The sequence below is a fragment of the Spea bombifrons genome, chromosome 2 (assembly GCF_027358695.1).
Source record: "Spea bombifrons isolate aSpeBom1 chromosome 2, aSpeBom1.2.pri, whole genome shotgun sequence".
Classification (NCBI taxonomy): Eukaryota; Metazoa; Chordata; class Amphibia; order Anura; family Pelobatidae; genus Spea; species Spea bombifrons.
The window spans coordinates 675,004-697,646 of record NC_071088.1 but is presented as its reverse complement, the minus strand read 5'-3'; the positions used below and the strand labels follow the sequence as shown (position 1 = coordinate 697,646).

At 47.4% G+C, this 22,643-nt stretch overlaps 1 protein-coding gene across 1 annotated transcript; it reads right to left on the bottom strand.

Moving 5' to 3' along the window:
* Positions 1 to 4,053: 4,053 nt before the first annotated feature.
* Positions 4,054 to 21,567, bottom strand: TTF2 (transcription termination factor 2). The gene is made up of 23 exons (XM_053457866.1): positions 21,525 to 21,567; positions 21,212 to 21,323; positions 20,865 to 20,948; positions 20,640 to 20,706; positions 18,017 to 18,922; positions 17,619 to 17,745; positions 17,221 to 17,406; positions 16,972 to 17,129; positions 16,407 to 16,488; positions 10,821 to 10,940; positions 10,338 to 10,488; positions 10,025 to 10,130; positions 9,686 to 9,876; positions 9,311 to 9,464; positions 9,054 to 9,145; positions 8,501 to 8,583; positions 7,165 to 7,298; positions 6,910 to 7,080; positions 6,506 to 6,564; positions 5,847 to 6,000; positions 4,709 to 4,791; positions 4,411 to 4,485; positions 4,054 to 4,284 (listed from the first exon to the last, which is right to left on the bottom strand). Exons 1-23 carry the CDS (start codon positions 21,550 to 21,552, stop codon positions 4,140 to 4,142), a joined length of 3,468 nt encoding a protein of 1,155 aa, XP_053313841.1. The 5' UTR covers positions 21,553 to 21,567; the 3' UTR covers positions 4,054 to 4,139.
* Between the last annotated feature and the right edge of the window lie 1,076 nt (positions 21,568 to 22,643).

Sequence of the window (22,643 nt, the reverse complement as noted above, 5' to 3'; positions counted from 1 at the left end):
GCATGATAAATATATCACTACCAACATAATGCATATAGCAGAGTACGGACAATATGTATCAAACATAACAAAATAAATAACATAGCCTGTACATTTCATATCATAGCTCATTACTCTCGCTATATAATAATATATAATAAATAAAACACCCTGTATAATGCATATAATAGCGCATTACTCTCAGTATATAATAACATAATAAATAACACCCTGTATAATGCATATAATAGCACATTACTGTCAGTATATAATAAGATATAATAAATAAAAACACCCTGTAAATTTCATATAATAGCGCATTACTCTCAGTATATAAGAGGCGAAATAAATAAAAGCCGTGTATAATGCATATAATAGCACATTACTCTCCGTATAAAGAAATATATAACTAAAACACCCCAAGTAATGCATATAATACGGCATTAATCTCAGTATATAATAAACTGTAATAAATAAAACAACATTATAATGCATATAATAGCACATTGCTCTCAATGTATCATAATATGTATAATAAATAACATTACTGTATAATAGCGCATTACTCTCACATCATAAGCTATACTAAACGCCCTGTATAATGCATATAATAGTGCATTATTCTTAGTATATAATAACTAAAACACCCTGTATAATGCATATAATAGCGAATTACTCTCATATCATAATCAACTAAATGCCCTGTATAATGCATATAATAGCGCATTACTCGCAGTATATAATATATAAAATACCCTGTATAATGCATATAATAGCACATTACTCAGTATATAATATATAATTTATAAAATACCCTGTATAATGCATATAATAGCACATTACTCAGTATATAATAAGATGTATAATAAATAAAATACCTCGTATAATGCATTTACCGTATTGGCTCGATTATAGGCCACACCCTTACAGTTAGGTGCTTTTTTAGAAAAACTACACATTAGTGGAATAGTAAAACAGCATTCTGACTAACACGCTGTATGTTAACATTCCGGTATCTATTCTGCAGCCAACATATATTACATACAAACAGAAAACCAATGGCCATTTTAATGCACCTTACTTATAGATATGCCACTCTGCCCCCCCCCCACTTACCAATGCACTCGTCTGCGGGATTCACGTAGACATTTCCGGTGCCGACAAGGGAGGTTGTTTAATCGCATCCCGCAGACAACGTCCTTGGTCAGCACTTCCCACGACGTAAGTGCCGGAACTGGACGTTGTCTACGCGTATCGCGCAGATGTCCCCCGGCTGCTGGAGAGTAGGATCCAGTTCTCCTGCAGCACTGCGGGGGATCTGTATCCTAACCCTGCTGCCTGCCCCGCGCCCGGAACCACACGTCCCGGGAGATACAAATTGCACATTCCTGCGCTAAACCACGAATATAGGTCAAATCGGGCAAATACGGTAATAGCGCATTACTCTCAGTAAATAAAAGGTATACTAAATAAAATGCCCTGTATAATGCATATAATAGCATATTATTCTCAGTATATACCATATTTGCTCGATTATAAGACAAGGTTTTTTCCAGAGCAAATGCTCAGAAAAATACCCCTCGTCTTATAATCGAGGTCGTCTTCTAATCAGACCTCATTCTGCTTCGGCCGTGCTGCTTACCGGGCTTTGATCGCGAGCAGCGTCTCTGCTATTAGCAGCAGGAAACAGGAAGCTAGCACAGTCCTCACATAACTCTACCTCCCCCCTCCTTCCTCTGGGGGCGGGGCCAGAGAAGTTGCTCGCACAGCCGGGCCCCTGCAGAAGTCTGCGAGTGGGAGATCTGCAGTTCAGGTAAGGGGGTGGGGGGTTTGAGCGTGTGTGTGTATGTGTGATTAATGGAATGAATGAGTATTTAAATGTTTGTGAATGAGTGTGTGTGTGATAGCATGGATGTGTAAGGGGGCACAGTGGCATATAGGAGGGTATAAGACATTTCTGGAGGCAGAGTGGCATATAGGGGGTTAAAGGCACATCATGGGGCAGAGTGGCAAATAGGGGTTTAAGGCATTTCTGGGGGCAGAGTGGCAAGCCTGGGGGCAGATGTGCATAACTGGGGGGGGCAAATAAAAGGAAATAAAAAATATATTTTTCTCAATCATAGCTTTTATTAAATATGAAAATTACTTTACATGAATTCATATTTACTAGTAAAACTTTTTTCCTATAGGGTAATCTTATATTCAGGCTTTTTGTTTTTTCCCTAAATTAATATTTTGATTTTGGGGGGTCGTCTTATAATCAGGGTCGTCTTATAATCGAGCAAATACGGTACAATGGAGTCGAGCTATCAGACTCTTTCAAATCAGTGGTGAAGCCATCAGACGCTTTTTCTTTAGATTAGCAAAAGGTGCATTAGACCTGCAAACGTGATAATAATCATATAATGTTATATAATAATCATATAATGATAGAATTCTGAGTGGATTATGCAGAGTTCTCACACAAATATATCTCCCTGCAAAATTAGATAAGTTTATTAAACAAATTAAAGGTAAATATCCGCTCATATCCAGCAAATTACATTTTCTAGCATTTCTGCATATATTACAAAATTCCACCGTTGGACCAACACAGTTACACTGCACATATCTCACATATACACCCCTATATAATATCTTACAGTGTGGTGCATTTTTACTGTGGAAATTTAAAGATATAGCACCCCAAATATCAGCGCAGTACTTCATAAATGTCATATTTCAACATTCTACATGGGGTTAAAAAAAAATTCCCCCATTGGACCAATACAGTTACACTGCACATATCTCTCACATACACCCCTCTATTATTTCTGAGAATATGGTGCATTTTTACTGTGGAAATTTAAAGCTATAGCGCCCCAAATATCAGCGCAGTAGACAGCAACCGGCATTTTTCAACATTCCACAGAGGGTTACTGGCAGTTGCTGTCCACTGGGCTGATATTTTGGGCGCTATAGCTTTAAATTTCCACAGTAAAAATGCACCACATTGTAAGATATTATATAGGGGTGTGTGTGTGAGATATGTGCAGTGTAACCGTTGGTCCAATGGGGGAATTTTGTAATATATGCAGAAATGTTATAAAATGTAATTTGCTGGATATGAGCGGATATTTACCTTTAATTTGTTTCATAAACGTATATAATTTTGCAGGGAGATATATTTGTGTGAGAACGCTGCCTAATCCACTCAGAATTCTATCATTATATGATTATTATATGATTATCACGTTTGCAGGTCTAATGCACCTTTTGCTAATCTAAAGAACAAGTGTCTGATGGCTTCACCACTGATTTGAAAGAGTCTGATAGCTCGACTCCAGTGTATATACTAAGATAAACGGTATTACCGTATTTGCTCGATTATAAGGAGTTTTTTTTTTAGAGCAAATCAGAAAGTGTAATAACAGAGAGCAGACAGCAGGTGGCGCCAGAGGTAAGCATTTACTCCAAGAAATCAACTGAAAGTGAAATAAAGAATAAAAAGCAAATAAAATACAAACAAAAAACTGAACGTCTGTATTTTACTCCGAGACCCCCAGCCAGACCGCGTATCGCAGTGTGAGAGAGAACGTCATACCCAGGCCTGGACCGGCTACCCGGCCGATCTGCACTCCGCCTGCCACGGCAGCAGCCCATTGGACCCTGCAGCCGGCGGACAGATACAAATAACGTGACGCGCGGCTCGTCTCTCATCAAATCCGCTCAGATTGTGTTTTTTAATCTAATTATTTTGGAGATATTTGGTTTAAGCGATTATTTGATGAACGGCAGCCTGCGGCAGAGCCAGCATTATCGGTCCTGAGATTCTCTCCTTCCCCACCCTAGCAAAGGCTGGCTGTGCCAAGCAGCGACTTAATGGGGAGGAATAATCCTGCAGACCCTCCCGTGAACAGAAAGCTGCATGCACACGGTGGGGGCTACCAATGCACACGGCTGCGTCTTTTAATCCGGGGTCATTTACCGCATAAAATGACAAAATGCGTGAAAGTGACAGATCCGCTAAATAAGACCACAAGTTCCCGCTTATTTCTTCAGAAATGAAAAACAGCTCAGTCCGGGGAGGAAAAATTCAGATAAATAACATTTATTTATTAACATATAAAAAAGAGAAGAGTTCTTAGAAACTGGGTCACTGGCCGGTACCGGGGCCCTTCCTATAACCCGAAGAGCAGGCGCAGGTCGGCGAGGGTGAGCTTGGTGAACGAGGAGCTGTTCCCGGAGAGGACTTTGTTGGCCAAATCCTTCTTCTTCTCCTGAAGCTGAGTGATCTTCTCTTCCACCGTCTCCACACACACAAACCTGGCGCGGAAAGGGTTAAAGACGCTTTTTATTAACAATCCACATCTCTGTTACTTAGTACCTGCGCGGCACAAACTGGGGGGGGGGTTGGGGGGTCACAGACACCGCACAGGCCCCCCGAGTTACCGGTGTATGACGACGTCCTTGCGCTGACCCACGCGGTAGATTCGGTCGCACGCCTGATCCTCTAGGGCCGGATTCCTGGGGGGGGGCAGAGAGGCGACGCGTCAGAAAAGCAGGTCCTTCCAGGCTCTGCGGGCAAAACCACAACCCCCCCTCTCACTCTAACAGGAGAAACAGGCGACGAGACGGGGGCCAAATGGGGCCGATCTGCCTAGATGGGGGGGGGTCACTGATTTAAAGTTCCTGATGTACAACCCCCTAATTTCTAAGAGATGGGTCGGTCGGGATCAGGCGGTGTTACCAGTGCATGTCCAAGAGGAACAGGTGATTCCCGCCAATCAGGTTTAAGCCGACGCCTCCAGCGCAGAGAGAAACCAGCATTACCTGCCAAGAAGCAACATCAGCCCCGTTAGACAGGTGACCCCCTTAAAGACAGGTGACCCCATTACATAAACCCCGTTAGACAGGTGACCCCCTTACATAAACCCCGTTACAGACAGGTGACCCCCTTACATAAACCCCGTTACAGACAGGTGGCCCCATTACATAAACCCCGTTACAGACAGGTGACCCCCTTACATAAACCCCGTTACAGACAGGTGGCCCCATTACATAAACCCCGTTACAGACAGGTGGCCCCATTACATAAACCCCGTTACAGACAGGTGGCCCCCTTACATAAACCCTGTTACAGACAGGTGACCCCCTTACATAAACCCCGTTACAGACAGGTGGCCCCATTACATAAACCCCGTTACAGACAGGTGACCCCCTTACATAAACCCCGTTACAGACAGGTGGCCCCATTACATAAACCCCGTTACAGACAGGTGGCCCCATTACATAAACCCCGTTACAGACAGGTGGCCCCCTTACATAAACCCTGTTACAGACAGGTGACCCCCTTACATAAACCCCGTTACAGACAGGTGACCCCCTTACATAAACCCCGTTACAGACAGGTGACCCCCTTACATAAACCCTGTTACAGACAGGTGACCCCCTTACATAAACCCCGTTACAGACAGGTGGCCCCATTACATAAACCCCGTTACAGACAGGTGGCCCCATTACATAAACCCCGTTACAGACAGGTGGCCCCATTACATAAACCCCGTTACAGACAGGTGACCCCATTACATAAACCCCGTTACAGACAGGTGGCCCCATTACATAAACCCCGTTACAGACAGGTGGCCCCATTACATAAACCCCGTTACAGACAGGTGACCCCGTCCCAACAGACTCAGGATTTAGGGTCTATCAGCCAGAAGCCGACCAGCAGAGGGTCCAGCGGCTTCTGAACCGGCCGTCTCCAGCTCCGGAGATGGAAGCCACGCGCAGCCACGCAGGGGCTCTACGTCTGGACCCAACACCTGAAGACCTCTGAGGCTTCCACTCCTTACACATAAAGCCAGAATGCCCCACAAAGTGCCCACCTGCGGCCCCCGGGGGTCGCTGTTGAAGTCTTCCACTAGATCCATGCGCAGCTTGGGGTTCACTGAACCATCGATGGTCGCGAAAGACAGTCCCATGTTTTTCAGGTGAACGGCCACGATCTTCAGCATGCTGGTCCACTGCGACACGATCACGCTGCGACACCAAACGGTAATTATACCCCAAATGCCCCCCGCAGAATATAGTAATGTGCCGAACAAGGGAATCACGCCCACGCGGGTCTGGTAGCCATGTATATGTAGAGATAGGGACGGCAGCGCAGCGTTCTCGAGAGCAACCCACTGCTTGGGCGCAAGCACAGACCATTCTACCACCCTGCGGAGATGAGCCGCATGATAGTACAGCTCCAGGTCTGGAACCCCCAAACCCCCACTCAACTTGGGACACGTAAGATGGGTAAAAGCTAAACGGGAGGAGCCCGAGGCCCAAATATACTTAGTAAAAGCTCGTTGGCAATTCCAAAAATAAGAGCGTGGGAGAAAGATGGGGAGGGTTTGGAACACATACAGAAACCTGGGCAAAATATTCATTTTTAGGACTGAAACCCTCCCAAACCAGGACACATGCGGGAACGCCCATTTACGCAGGTCCACGGAGCCCCCCCCCACTGCCATCCACCAGCCCTGGGACCCCCATTTACCTTTTCTGGGGCACAGAGCTGCTACTAATGGTGCGGAGCTCGGAGATGAGGGAGTCAATCTGAAGAGAGAAGAGAATTAGACGGTGATATCGTAGCCATCATGAAGGTCATGTGACCAGGGCTTTACAGAGAGGGTGGTTGATAAATGGAACTTCCTCCCAGCAGAAGTGGTAGAGGGTAGTACAGTGAGGGTATTAAACATGCATGGGATAGACATACGGCTCCCGAATCTAAGACGAGACCAACGACTGATTAAGGTTTGAGTCGTTACAGCAGGAGAAACGGGCGACTAGACGGGGGCCGGATGGGGCCGATCTGCCGGCGGGTTCTGGGTGTCTATATCTCTCGGACTGCCCCGTTCGGAGGCTCTTCCGCGTCTCTCCCATACGGCTGCCCTTACCAACCTTCGTGCTGCGGCTCTCCCTCTCAAACAGCTCTGCCGGGAAGCTGGTCCCGTTCAGGGAGACGGTCGATTTCAGGTCAGGGCTCTGGAGCTCACTCAGGGACAACGCGTTCAGCTGCTCCTCCAGACTCAGACTCACCCCCTCGCTCTTCAGCTCCGTCTGGTCAAGAGTCTGGAGTAGATGAGACCCGAGACATCAACCCTGCGACCCCGAAGTGTCAGAAAGACCTCGCCGGCCCCCCTCCCCCGCACTCACCAGCCGCAGCAGAGACGGGTGACAGCAGCACTGGCGCAGCCGCAGCAGCAGAGACAGAATGTGAACAGTACTGGATCCTTGAGTGGGTCCCGAGGACGGGAGATCACATTGACTGCCCCCAAACTCCCGGGCAACTGCAGAACAACAAAGTAATACAGTGTGAGAGCAGCAGATGGGGGCCGGCGGGGGCCAGACAGACAGGGGGCCAGAGAGAGAGATATCGGGGATATTACAGAAGGTCTGCGGGGTCGGTCTTTTTGCAGATGATATGACGGACGGTAACAGCGTAGACCTTTCGCGAGAAACAAGAATGGGGGAGAGCGGCGGCTGCAGTTTAATGTTAGGGGAATGGGGGAGAGTGGCGGCGGCTGCAGTTTAATGTTAGGGGAATGGGGGAGAGTGGCGGCGGCTGCAGTTTAATGTTAGGGGAATGGGGGAGAGTGGCGGCGGCTGCAGTTTAATGTTAGGGGAATGGGGGAGAGTGGCGGCGGCTGCAGTTTAATGTTAGGGGAATGGGGGAGAGCGCGGCGGCTGCAGTTTAATGTTAGGGGAATGGGAGAGAGCGCGGCGGCTGCAGTTTAATGTTAGTAGAATGGGGGAGAGCGCGGCAGCTACAGTTTAATGTTAGTAGAATGGGGGAGAGCGCGGCGGCTGCAGTTTAATGTTAGGGGAATGGGGGAGAGCGCGGCGGCTGCAGTTTAATGTTAGTAGAAAGGGGGAGAGCGCGGTGGCTGCAGTTTAATGTTAGGGGAATGGGGGAGAGCGCGGCGGCTGCAGTTTAATGTTAGGGGAATGGGGGAGAGCGCGGCGGCTGCAGTTTAATGTTAGTAGAAAGGGGGAGAGCGCGGCAGCTGCAGTTTAATGTTAGGGGAATGGGGGAGAGCGCGGTGGCTGCAGTTTAATGTTAGGGGAATGGGGGAGAGCGCGGCGGCTGCAGTTTAATGTTAGAAGAATGGGGGAGAGCGCGGCAGCTGCAGTTTAGTGTTAGAGGAATGGGGGGAGAGCGCGGCGGCTGCAGTTTAATGTTAGTAGAATGGGAGAGAGCGTGGCGGCTGCAGTTTAATGTTAGAGGAATGGGGAGAGCGCGCCGGCTGCAGTTTAATGTTAGAGGAATGGGGAGAGCGCGCCGGCTGCAGTTTAATGTTAGAGGAATGGGGGAGAGCGCAGCAGCTGCAGTTTAATGTTAGAGGAATGGGGGAGAGCGGTGGCTGCAGTTTAATGTTAAATGTAAAATAAATGGGAATTGAACGTCCCAAGTACAACACAGTACATAGCATTGGGGGCCCTTTGCTGTCAGTGGCCGAGCAGGGTGTTGAAGGGGAGGAGCAGGACACACCTCTCTCGAACGGGTTCTCCGCCCCCCTGGCCGGCTCCCGCACGCCCCCTTCATGCTTCTTTAAGTAATTCTGTAATGTAGACCTTATGGAGAAACATAAAAGGTAATTAACACCTTCACTACCATCACCCCGCAGAACATCTCTCCCAGGGCACAGGAAAAGTAAAGATGGCATTAACCCTTTCAAAGATCAGCGCAGACACACAAACTATATGAAGCCAGAGCCCAGGGCATACAATCCCACACCAGAGCCGTGAACAGCGGGACGTGTCCATTAACCCCCTGCCTGCCATGCCCAGACCTCTATTAACCATTTCACCGCCTCACCTGCAGAACATTGCTCCCTGTAATAAACTATATACAGAAAATACGTCCTCTATATACATTTACTCAGATTTCCATCCCATAACATGCATCTCCTGCGCGGGGGGGCACATGGGCTGGTTACTGCCTCTGGTTGGCTTCAGTCCCCGCTGAGGGGGGTCTAAAAAATGCCCCAGCTGCCCCCTCCCTTTACACGCATTATTTACGGTTTAGGACACATATCCCGCACCTGGATCTGGCAAAGATGACGTCGTACACGGAGCGCTCCTGCGCAGACAGCTTGAGGCGGTGCAGCTCGCTGCGTCTCTGAGGAAGAAGGACCTGAGAAGGGAACGTGCGTTCAATGAGTTTATGGGGGTAACGACGTAACCGACACTGAACCCCAACTACCCGACATTTGCCACCAAACATTCTCTATTGGCTAGTTACCGGCAGGACCAGTTAAGCGGACGTGCGCCTACCAGCCAGGGCCAGCTGCCTAGTTACCAGGGGTCTCCCCGTGTGGTCCAGCTGGTCCTTGGTTCTCCGTAACAGGAGGCTCTTGGTCAGGATGTTCAGCCTCTCGCCACCTTTCTTGCTGCCGTTGTCCACCTGGTTCTTCCACAGCTTGAACTCATCGAACGGGGAACATCTCAGAAACCTGCAGCCCAAACACCCGAGTGAGGGTCTCGCTTCTAACCCGACCCACGCCCCGAGCCGTGAAACGGGAGACTAGAGCCCAGACCCCTGCAGTAGATTTCCCTTCTGGGCTCAAGGGCCGTCTCACCAGTAAGACCCCCTTCATAAATCTCATTTAATAGATAAAGCCCGCGGGGGAGGGGATCAGGTCCCAGGCCATCTCCTTGCACCCCGTCCTCTCACCTGAGCAGAGAGTACATGTCCAGCAGGTTGTTCTGTATCGGGGTCCCGGTCACCGCCCATCGGGCCCCGGCTCGTAGCTTGCACACGGCAATGGAGGTCTGGACCTTTGGATTTTTGATGTTATGGGCCTCGTCTAGGATTATGCGGGCCCACGCCATGCGCAGGAGAGGGGAAGAGGCGGCCGCCTTATCCTGAAACGACAAGGGAACTCGAGGACCTGGAGTCAGCGGCGGAGGGCGCCAGATTATCGACCGGCCCAACAGGAGGGAGATGTAATAATTATTACACAACCTCTCAGAGGAAGAGGTCTGTCACTGGGGGCCGGAGGGCCATTCCTACCTCCAAGTCCTGGTCCTTGGCCGGCGCGTCTCCCTCTTCTTTCTTCACCGGAATCTCTTTGGACACCAGACTGTACGTGGTGACGACGATGTCATACTGCGCCAGCCTGCGAGAGTCAGCGAGAGACGCCACGAGTGAGGTCAGCGCAGGATACACTAAGCCGAGTATAACGTGGTGAAGAAGCCCCTCTCAGATCTTAAATCCTAAAACGTCATTTGCCCTAATTTATGCCTAAAATCCCAGTGCCGGGGTCCGCCACGGGGCGGACTTGGGCCTTTTCTACTAAACAAAGTGTTTTAGAGCGGTCTCTTACGCCTTGCAGTCCTTCTCGCGGTTTGGTCCGTGATAGAGATAAACCCGCAGCCGGCTGTCTGACACTCGCTTCTCAACCTCCTTTTTCCAGTGGTGGACGAGGGACGCAGGGCAGATTATGAGGGTCCCTCGGGAGACGGTCAGAGACGAGTCTAACGGGCGAGGAGGGAACAGTTCCAAAAAATAAAAAGTGAGAGTGAGAAAGAACCAGGAAAAGAAAAAAACGCCCCAATAATATCCTCGTACTGAATCCATTTACCCCCCATACTGCATAATACATCACTCCTGCCAAGCAATTCCCCCTCCATCCCGCCCCGGCTGCCGCCACTGCCTCCCCCACCCCGGCCTGCCCTACCCCCCGCCTCCCACCCCGGCCTGCCCTACACCCCGCCTCCCGCCACTGCCTCCCCCACCCCGGCCTGCCCTACCCCCCACTGCCTCCCACATCCCCATCCCGCCCCGGCTCATCCAGAGCCCACAGTACCGGTTTTGGAAATCCAGGACTCGAGCTTCTTTTCTTCCTCTTTTTCTTTTTGCTGCTTCTGTTTCTGAATCAGGATGAGCGCGATCATCGTCAGCGTTTTCCCGAGTCCCATATCATCAGCTGTGAACGGAGGTCACATTCACCAACATACAGAACGCTAACACAAACATATCCCGCTGCACAGAGCCACTGGAAGCCAAACGCTTCAATCACTAAAAGGGCCAGAAAGAGCAACAGGCCATCCAATGAATTTTCTTTACAGTAAGAGCAGTAAACATGTGGAATCCGCTTTCCCACAGATCCAAAAGATGCCTTTAAATATGGGGCGGGTAATACCGTATTTGCTCGATTATAAGACGAGTTTTTTTCCTCTGGGGTCGTCTTATAATCAGACTTCAACTAAGTCTGACTATGAGACTAAGATCCAGATCCCTCGCAGCGATGCAGGGGACCTGGATACTCCTGCCCCCCCCCCCCACTTACCAGTACTTCTGAGTCCCCGGTGCTTGGTCCGGGCAGCGTGTAGAGCGCTACGCAATTCGCGTAGACAACTTCCGCTGCAGCCGGGAGGAGGTGTGGTTAGCGGCGGGGTTGTCTGCGTCCATCGTGCAGACCTTCCCCGGCTGTCAGACATTACAGGGAACTCTTATCTCTGACAGCCGGGGAACGTCTGAGCGATGGACGCAAACAACCCCCGTCGCTAACTGGCTAACTCTGGAGACAGAGTGCTCTGTGAAATGCCTTTTAACTCCCTATATGCCACTCTGCCTCCTGAAATGCTTTATACCTCCCTATATGCCACTCTGCCCCATAATATGCCTTTTAACCCCCTAAATGCCAGAGTGGCATATAGGGGTATAAGGCAATTCTGGAGGCAGAGTGGCAAGCTAGGGGGCAGGTTTGCATAACTGGGGGGGCAGGTTGAAGAAAAAAAACAAAAGGAAATAAAAACAAAATATTTTTCTCAATCATAGCTTTTATTAAAAAAAAAAAAAACAATCGTTCACATAGTTTACATGAATTAACATTTACTGGTAAAACTTTTTTCCTATACGGTCGTCTTATATTCAGGCTTTTTCTTTTTTTCCTAAATTAATATTCAGATTTTGGGGGGTCGTCTTATAATCGAGCAAATACGGTATGTAATATAATGAGGAATATACAGGATATAACGGGTTATAAGGACGGGATTAGTTATACGGGGGGAGAGTACATAATATATAATATGAGGAATATACAGGGATATAACGGGTTATAAGGACGGGATTAGTTATCCGGCCGGAGAGTGTATAATATATAATATGAGGAATATACAGGATATAACGGGTTATAAGGACGGGATTAGTTACACGGCCGGAGAATATATAATATATAATATGAGGAATATACAGGATATAACGGGTTATAAGGACGGGATTAGTTATACGGCCGGAGAGTATATAATATATAATATGAGGAATATACAGGATATAACGGGTTATAAGGACGGGATTAGTTATACGGGGGGGAGAGTATATAATATATAATATGAGGAATATACAGGGATATAACGGGTTATAAGGACGGGATTAGTTATATGGCTGGAGAGTATATAATATATAATATGAGGAATATACAGGATATAACGGGTTATAAGGACGGGATTAGTTATATGGCCGGAGAGTATATAATATATAATATGAGGAATATACAGGATATAACGGGTTATAAGGACGGGATTAGTTATACGGCCGGAGAGTATATAATATATAATATGAGGAATATACAGGATATAACGGGTTATAAGGACGGGATTAGTTATACGGGGGGGAGAGTATATAATATATAATATGAGGAATATACAGGGATATAACGGGTTATAAGGACGGGATTAGTTATACGGGGGAGAGTATATAATATATAATATGAGGAATATACAGGATATAACGGGTTATAAGGACGGGATTAGTTATACGGGGGAGAGTATATAATATATAATATGAGGAATATACAGGATATAACGGGTTATAAGGACGGGATTAGTTATATGGGGGAGAGTATATAATATATAATATGAGGAATATACAGGGATATAACTGGTTATAAGGACGGGATTAGTTATACGGCCGGAGAGTATATAATATATAATATGAGGAATATACAGGGATATAACGGGTTATAAGGACGGGATTAGTTATACGGGGGGGAGAGTATATAATATATAATATGAGGAAAATACAGGGATATAACGGGTTATAAGGACGGGATTAGTTATACGGCCGGAGAGTATATAATATATAATATGAGGAATATACAGGATATAACGGGTTATAAGGACGGGATTAGTTATATGGGGAGAGTATATAATATATAATATGAGGAATATACAGGATATAACGGGTTATAAGGACGGGATTAGTTATACGGGGGGAGAGTATATAATATATAATATGAGGAATATACAGGGATATAATGGGTTATAAGGACGGGATTAGTTATACGGCCGGAGAGTAAATAATATATAATATGAGGAATATACAGGATATAACGGGTTATAAGGACGGGATTAGTTATACGGGGGGAGAGTATATAATATATAATATGGGGAATATACAGGGATATAACTGGTTATAAGGACGGGATTAGTTATACGGCCGGAGAGTATATAATATATAATATGAGGAATATACAGGACATAACGGGTTATAAGGACGGGATTAGTTATATGGGGGAGAGTATATAATATATAATATGAGGAATATACAGGATATAACGGGTTATAAGGACAGGATTAGTTATATGGGGGAGAGTATATAATATGAGGAATATACAGGGATATAACGGGTTATAAGGACGGGATTAGTTATACGGCCGGAGAGTGTATAATATATAATATGAGGAATATACAGGATATAACGGGTTATAAGGACGGGATTAGTTATACGGCCGGAGAGTATATAATATATAATATGAGGAATATACAGGATATAACGGGTTATAAGGACGGGATTAGTTATACGGGGGGAGAGTATATAATATATAATATGAGGAATATACAGGGATATAATGGGTTATAAGGACGGGATTAGTTATACGGCCGGAGAGTAAATAATATATAATATGAGGAATATACAGGATATAACAGGTTATAAGGACGGGATTAGTTATACGGGGGGAGAGTATATAATATATAATATGGGGAATATACAGGGATATAACTGGTTATAAGGACGGGATTAGTTATACGGCCGGAGAGTATATAATATATAATATGAGGAATATACAGGACATAACGGGTTATAAGGACGGGATTAGTTATATGGGGGAGAGTATATAATATATAATATGAGGAATATACAGGATATAACGGGTTATAAGGACAGGATTAGTTATATGGGGGAGAGTATATAATATGAGGAATATACAGGGATATAACGGGTTATAAGGACGGGATTAGTTATACGGCCGGAGAGTGTATAATATATAATATGAGGAATATACAGGATATAACGGGTTATAAGGACGGGATTAGTTATAGGGCCGGAGAGTGTATAATATATAATATGAGGAATATACAGGATATAACGGGTTATAAGGACGGGATTAGTTATACGGCCGGAGAGTATATAATATATAATATGAGGAATATACAGGATATAATGGGTTATAAGGACGGGATTAGTTATACGGCCGGAGAGTAAATAATATATAATATGAGGAATATACAGGATATAATGGGTTATAAGGACGGGATTAGTTATACGGGGGGAGAGTATATAATATATAATATGGGGAATATACAGGGATATAACTGGTTATAAGGACGGGATTAGTTATACGGCCGGAGAGTATATAATATATAATATGAGGAATATACAGGGATATAACGGGTTATAAGGATGGGATTAGTTATATGGGGGAGAGTATATAATATATAATATGAGGAATATACAGGATATAATGGGTTATAAGGACGGGATTAGTTATACGGGGGGAGAGTATATAATATATAATATGGGGAATATACAGGGATATAACTGGTTATAAGGACGGGATTAGTTATACGGCCGGAGAGTATATAATATATAATATGAGGAATATACAGGGATATAACGGGTTATAAGGATGGGATTAGTTATATGGGGGAGAGTATATAATATATAATATGAGGAATATACAGGATATAACGGGTTATAAGGACGGGATTAATTATACGGGCCGGAGAGTATATAATATATAATATGAGGAATATACAGGATATAACGGGTTATAAGGACGGGATTAGTTATACGGGCCGGAGAGTATATAATATATAATATGAGGAATATACAGGATATAACGGGTTATAAGGATGGGATTAGTTATACGGCCGGAGAGTATATAATATATAATATGAGGAATATACAGGGATATAACGGGTTATAAGGACGGGATTAGTTATACGGCCGGAGAATATATAATATGAGGAATATACAGGATATAACGGGTTATAAGGACGGGATTAGTTATACGGCCGGAGAGTATATAATATATAATATGAGGAATATACAGGGATATAACGGGTTATAAGGACGGGATTAGTTATACGGCCGGAGAGTATATAATATATAATATGAGGAACATACAGGGATATAACGGGTTATAAGGATGGGATTAGTTATACGGCCGGAGAGTATATAATATGAGGAATATACAGGGATATAAAAGGGTTATAAGGACGGGATTAGTTATACGGCCGGAGAGTATATAATATATAATATGAGGAATATACAGGGATATAACGGGTTATAAGGACGGGATTAGTTATACGGCCGGAGAGTATATAATATATAATATGAGGAATATACAGGGATATAACGGGTTATAAGGACGGGATTAGTTATACGGCCGGAGAGTATATAATATGAGGAATATACAGGGATATAACGGGTTATAAGGACGGGATTAGTTATACGGCCGGAGAGTATATAATATATAATATGAGGAATATACAGGGATATAACGGGTTATAAGGATGGGATTAGTTATACGGCCGGAGAGTATATAATATATAACATGAGGAATATACAGGGATATAACGGGCTATAAGGATGGGATTAGTTATACGGGGGTAGAGTATATAGTATATAATATGAGGAATATACAGGATATAACGGGTTATAAGGAGGGGATTAGTTATACGGGGGAGAGTATATAATATATAATATGAGGAATATACCGGATATAACGGGTTATAAGGACGGGATTAGTTATACGGCTGGAGAGTATATAATATATAATATGAGGAATATACAGTATATAACGGGTTATAAGGACGGGATTAGTTATACGGCCGGAGAGTATATAATATATAATATGAGGAATATACAGGATATATAACGGGTTATAAGGACGGGATTAGTTATACGGCCGGAGAGTATATAATATATAATATGAGGAATATACAGGGATATAACGGGTTATAAGGACGGGATTAGTTATACGGCCGGAGAGTATATAATATATAATATGAGGAATATACAGGGATATAAAAGGGCCAGGCAGAGAAAGCAGCGCAGGCACATCTTACTGACCGCCGTTCTGTGGAATTGACAGGTTCCTCCTCACCTAAAATACCTCCCTGAGGCTTCTGAGTCTCTCTCCAGAGGAGCCACGCCAGCGCCTGCTTCTGGTGCAAGAGTAACGGGACCTGAAACCCAAGAGAAAAACCGTGAGGCGTCAGGAAGCCGGCGGGATGTTATCAGTTACATACAATTATTTCATTCACATGGAAGCCCCTGTCCAGGGAGAGAACCCATTAAGTGCAGCAGGACAAGGACATGGACAGCGCACAGCTACGAGAATGAGGAGGATTTATGAATATTGATAAAACTAGAGGGTTTAAAATAGAATGGAAGGAAGTTTTACTTTACTGAGAGGATGGTAGATAAGTGGAACAGCCCTCCAGCAGAGGTTGTAGATGGTAATACAGTAAGGGTATTAAACATGCATGGGATAGACATACGGCTCCTGAATCTAAGACGAGACCAACGACTGATTAAGGTTTGAGTCTTTACAGCACTAGACGGGGGCCGGATTGGGGCCGATCTGCTGGCGGGTTCTATTTAACGATGGTGATGAGCTTTCATCTCAGTAAAGCAGGAGATTCCAGCCGCTACAGGGGGCTCCGTACCTTCAGTCCTCGGGGGTCTTCTGCCGTGCTATCTGGGCTGGGACAGGACTCCAGGCTCTTATGCAAGTGATCAATAGTTTCGCTGGTTGCGTTCCGCACAGCGATGAGACGGTCCTCGGTCATGCGGCCCCCGTAAAAGTTCTGCCATTGAGGAGTCACTAAAAGAATAGTAGAAAATAATAAAAATAGTGCACAGCGACGTCCCCTCCATCCCGCTCCGTCAGGGACCACCCCGCGGGCTCCTCTCACCTCCATACAGGCTGCTGTAGTTCTGACTGGAAGTCAGGGGTCTCTCCGGCGCATGCAGACCAAAGGAGCTGGTGGGAAGCTCATGGAAAGCCAAAGGCTTCACGGCCCCGGACTCAGCTGCTCCGTGTTTACTGAATGGGTTTAGTGGGGCAGAAAGAGCTCTTACTGCCCCGTCCTGACTGCAGCCTGCACAAGAACGAGGTTTCAATAAAGGATCTGGATCTTCAACCAGGGAAACACACAGAACATGCACGGCACATTACATTTACACTCCGTGTGCATAGAACACCCTCTCTGCTGCACTAGGTCCTTTTCAGGCTCCTATGTATTTACAAGGAAATAAATATCCCGACAGGAAAGGCAGCAGGGCCCATGGTGTCAGCCCGACGCGTCCTCACCTGAGCCATTCTCAGCCTCCGGGGACAGGTTCAAGGAGCCGACAGCGTCTTCCAGATCCTGCACCTGCTTCAGCAAGCGCTCCCCCTTATCCGGCAGAGCCTTCAGATTAACCGATGCCAGCGTCGCCTGCAACAAGAGTAGCGATGCTTGGCTATATGGATCATCAGTCAACCCAAAGGACCCCCCCCCCCCCCCAGGCCAGTCATCTCTGCTCTATCCTACCGGCTCCGCAGATCAGCCGGGCTTCGCGTTTAATAAATAGCTGCAGAAATCCTTCATACCGTCCACCATATAAACTGGTTCACGCTCCCCCCCCCCCATAACCTTAAAGGCTTCCTGATCCCCCCAGACTACTCTGCACTTGGGGTTCTGCTGGCGGTACGCACGAGCCCCCCACCTTCTTCTGCTGGAGCTGGGCCGTGAGCTGCGCGTGCAGGGCCGATGCTTTCTGGGTCTCGGGCTGAGAGCTGAATCCTGGGAAGGAGGTGATTGTCCTCTGCTTGGCTCCACCGGAGATCCTCTGCTTCTCCGCCGCAGGCTGGGAGCTCACAAACAACACGTCGTCGTCATCATCATCATCATCGCATGCCTCGCTTTCCCGGGGGGTGTCCCGCTCCTTTGGGTCGCTCTCGGTGCTTGCGATGCTCTCCTTGTGACCGCTGGAGACCCCCGCTGTCTCTGCCGTGGCGTCTCTGGCAGGGATTTTGTCTTCTTGATGCTGGATGGTATTTTCCTTTCCCCCGCCAGAGAGCCTCTCCTGGAGAGATGCGTCACGGACCCCTCTGGTCTCGGGGGGATCTTTGCCCCCATCTTGTAAATGGGGGTCTCCGTCCATATGGACAGGTCTTATATCCTTTCCGTCCGAGTTTTCCTGAAGCTTCTTCTTGACCTTTACTCCAGCGGGCAGCTCCTTCTCTCTCCACGTCTGGAAGGAAACCTTTTCTTCCCACGTTTTGCTGGCTGCCCCAGCCTGGACAGGAGGCTCGCTCATCGCTTTCGCGCCCCTCTCCCCACCACCGCTCTTCTTTCTCTCCTCCCCACCGCTCTTCTTTCTCTCCTCCCCACCGCTCTTCTTTCGCTCATTTTCTCCTTGAATCTTCCTTTCTGCTCCGTTCTGCGTCTGGTTTTCCTCTTGGCCGCTGCTCTCCTCCTCATTCTTCTTTCTGTCTCCGCTCATCTGCTTCCACACATCATGCTTGGGGTCATCATTTAGGATTTTGAAGGGATTCCTCCCGTGTTTCTCCATCTTTTCCCCCAGGTTCTGCTCTGGGGCATTAGACGCTTTTTGTTTGTAGTTTGTTGCCTGTAAACATAAACTTTGGGGTTATTTCCAGAAATAAAGCCATAACGCAGGTGCGGATTACTACGAGTCTCTGTGGCCCTATGGGCCGGAAACGTTAGGGGTTATTCGCCAGCCACTAAAGAAACTGGATCAGGGGCTCAGATGACAGATACAACAAAGCCAAATTCTCTATGACATCATCATGACACGTAGATCCAAACCACATTTGTGGTCCCCGCTGTACCGATTTACCTGCAGGTTTGCTGGGGGCAGGCGACGATGGGGATGGGGGGCAGGCGACGATGAGGATGGGGGGCAGGCGACGATGAGGATGGGGGGCAGGCGACGATGAGGATGGGGGGCAGGCGACGATGTAAAATAAGCTAATGAAAGCAGAAGCGGAGTGATTTGAAGAGACCCCAAGCAGACACGGCTGTGAGGGTGTTGGGAGCGCCCCAGAGCGCCAATGCTGGGGGTCCGCGAGTGAAGCCGGCAGCTCCCGGCAGGTAAACAGCGAGCGTCAGACACTCGGGGGAGAGCGAGAGAGCAGGTCACAGCTCACTCACACTGAAACGGGTAACAGGAACATTTAAATGGAAGAATTTAGGGCTGCAACAACTAATCGATAAAATCGATAATGAAATTCGTTGCCAATTAATTTCGTTATCGTTTAGTTGAATCGATTTTTATCGATTATAAAATGAGGGTTTTTTCAGAGGAAACGCTCCCTAAAATACCCCTCATTATATAATCCGTTTCATTCAGTGAGACTCACAGCAGTTACTACTTACAGTCCCTCCCTCCCTGCAGTCAGGGTTGATGGGGTGTTTAGGGTTAATTTAGGGGCAGTTGGTTGATGGGGTCTTTAGGGTTAATTTAGGGGCAGTTGTGGTTGATGGGGTGTTTAGGGTTAATTTAATGCTGAGGATTGAGGATTAATTTAATTTAATAAAGTTAACTTAAGGTGCAGTTAGAGATAAAGGGGGGCAAACTAAGGGGAATCTAAATCCTGGGGGCCGTGAAGATTAACCCAGTACTTATTTATAAAAGTATGGTGTCTGTGACCATGCGGGCACTATGGGATATCTGGGGGGGTATAAGGCATATCTGGGGGGAGGTATGTGGCATATCTGGGGGTATAAGGCATATCTGGGGAGGGCAGAGCGGCATATCTGGGGGTATGTGGCATATCTGGGGAGGGCAGAGTGGCATATCTGGGGGTATGTGGCATATCTGGGGAGGGCAGAGCGGCATATCTGGGGGTATGTGGCATATCTGGGGAGGGCAGAGTGGCATATCTGGGGGTATGTGGCATATCTGGGGAGGACAGAGTGGCATGTCTGGGGGTATAAGGCATATCTGGGGAGGACAGAGTGGCATATCTGGGGAGGACAGAGTGGCATGTCTGGGGGTATGTGGCATATCTGGGGAGGACAGAGTGGCATGTCTGGGCTCTGCCGTTTGTTTTTTAACATCGTTTATTAAATTATTTTAAATAAATGAAAAATTTACATTCGTTTTTTATCCGATGAATCGAAAAAATAATTGGCCGACTAATCGATTATGAAAATAATCGTTAGTTGCAGCCCTAGAAGAATTAAACACACGTTATCCAATAAGAGAGAGAGGAGACCCAGCACCCCCATCTAAAATCACAACACGTATAATGACCCCCAAGAGACACCCCGTTACCGGCCAGCAAGGACATTCCCATTTCCCACCCCGGAGCAGTACTCACATTCCACGGCACGTGTCCGCACCACTTCTTCCCATCCGCTTTACTCTTCATACAGCGATAAAAGAGCCTGGAACAGGAGACCCCGGGTTACCGGAGAGAGACCCCAAAACCCGCAGCTCCCCCCACGAGTTACCATCTCCTACCGCAGACCCCTAGAACGGGTTACACAAAACACAATACTAAGCCCGGGGTCTACAGGGGGTGGTCCGGGGTGCAAACACTCACCTGTACCCTCCGGACTCCTGCGCAACCAGAGCCTGCAGCTCCACCATGTAATCTTCATGTAACAGGCAGTGGGAAGCAGGAACGCTGCACACGGGAAGAGCGCGTTAATATTCCAGCCAAACGTGTGCAACGACAGATATACAGACGCCTGGCGCTCCTACCCCAGCGGCGGCCCTCGCTCCGTACGGGAGAAGAGCCCTTCATGCGCGGCTAACTTCAAGGTTACCTCATATGACGGTGGTTTGTTTAGAGCAGGGCTGAATGCAAAGCTCTGACTCTTACCCCGGGGGTATAAAGAGACGCAGAGCTTCCGCCGCTCCTGTATTTATTATGATACATTCACTTACGCCGCTGGCTGTGTGAAGCCGCAGGGGGCGCCGCGATTGGCTCCGCACACGTAGAAACTTTTCCCCTTGTTGGGTCCGTCTCGTGTCCCCGTTTTCAAGAAGCAGAGAATTCCTGGAGAGAGAAATCAGAAGAAACTCGTCCAGAACACGGCAGCCGTGGCCCTCCTGCCCAGACTATGCCCGCCTGCCAGGACTATACCCGCCTGCCAGGACTATACCCGCCTGGCCCCTCCTGCCAGGACTATACCCGCCTGCCCCCTCCTGCCAGGACTATACCCTCCTGCCCGTTCCCGCGAGGGCCGTGCGGACTCACCGTGTTCAGTGCAGCGCACGTTATCCATAACAGGACGGGAAAATCACTAAGCTGCCAGTTATAATATATACGTTTTTGTGTGTATATATGTGTGTATATAAACGTGTATAATATATATATATATATATGTTTATGTATATAAATGTGTATATATGTATAAGTATAGGTGCATATAATATATATACGTATATAAATGCGTGTATATATGTATATATCTTCAGGGCTCCAGTAACACGACCAGCGCCGACCACACAGCACCCGGAAATCTTTCACAAAAACACAAAAAAAACAAAAAACATAAGAAACGGGAAGAAACAGACGCCAAAAACATAAATAAATTAAAATCCCCCAAAAGAACAAAAAATTATATTAACAACAACAACAGGTACACCCAACAGCCCCGTGTCCTGTCACAGTCACACCCCCCCCGGTACACCCAACAGCCCCGTGTCCTGTCACAGTCACACCCCCCCCCCCGGAACACCCAACAGCCCCGTGTCCTGTCACAGTCACCCCCCCCCCCGGTACACCCAACAGCCCCGTGTCCTGTCACAGTCACACCCCCCCCCGGAACACCCAACAGCCCCGTGTCCTGTCACAGTCACACCCCCCCGGTACACCCAACAGCCCCGTGTCCTGTCACAGTCACACCCCCCCCCCGGAACACCCAACAGCCCCGTGTCCTGTCACAGTCACCCCCCCCCCCCGGTACACCCAACAGCCCCGTGTCCTGTCACAGTCACCCACCCCCCGGTACACCCAACAGCCCCGTGTCCTGTCACAGTCACCCCCCCCCCGTACACCCAACAGCCCCGTGTCCTGTCACAGTCACCCCCCCCCCCGTACACCCAACAGCCCCGTGTCCTGTCACAGTCACCCACCCCCCGGTACACCCAACAGCCCCGTGTCCTGTCACAGTCACCCCCCCCCCGTACACCCAACAGCCCCGTGTCCTGTCACAGTCACCCCCCCCCCCGGTACACCCAACAGCCCCGTGTCCTGTCACAGTCACACCCCCCCCGGTACACCCAACAGCCCCGTGTCCTGTCACAGTCACACCCCCCCCCGGTACACCCAACAGCCCCGTGTCCTGTCACAGTCACACCCCCCCCGGTACAC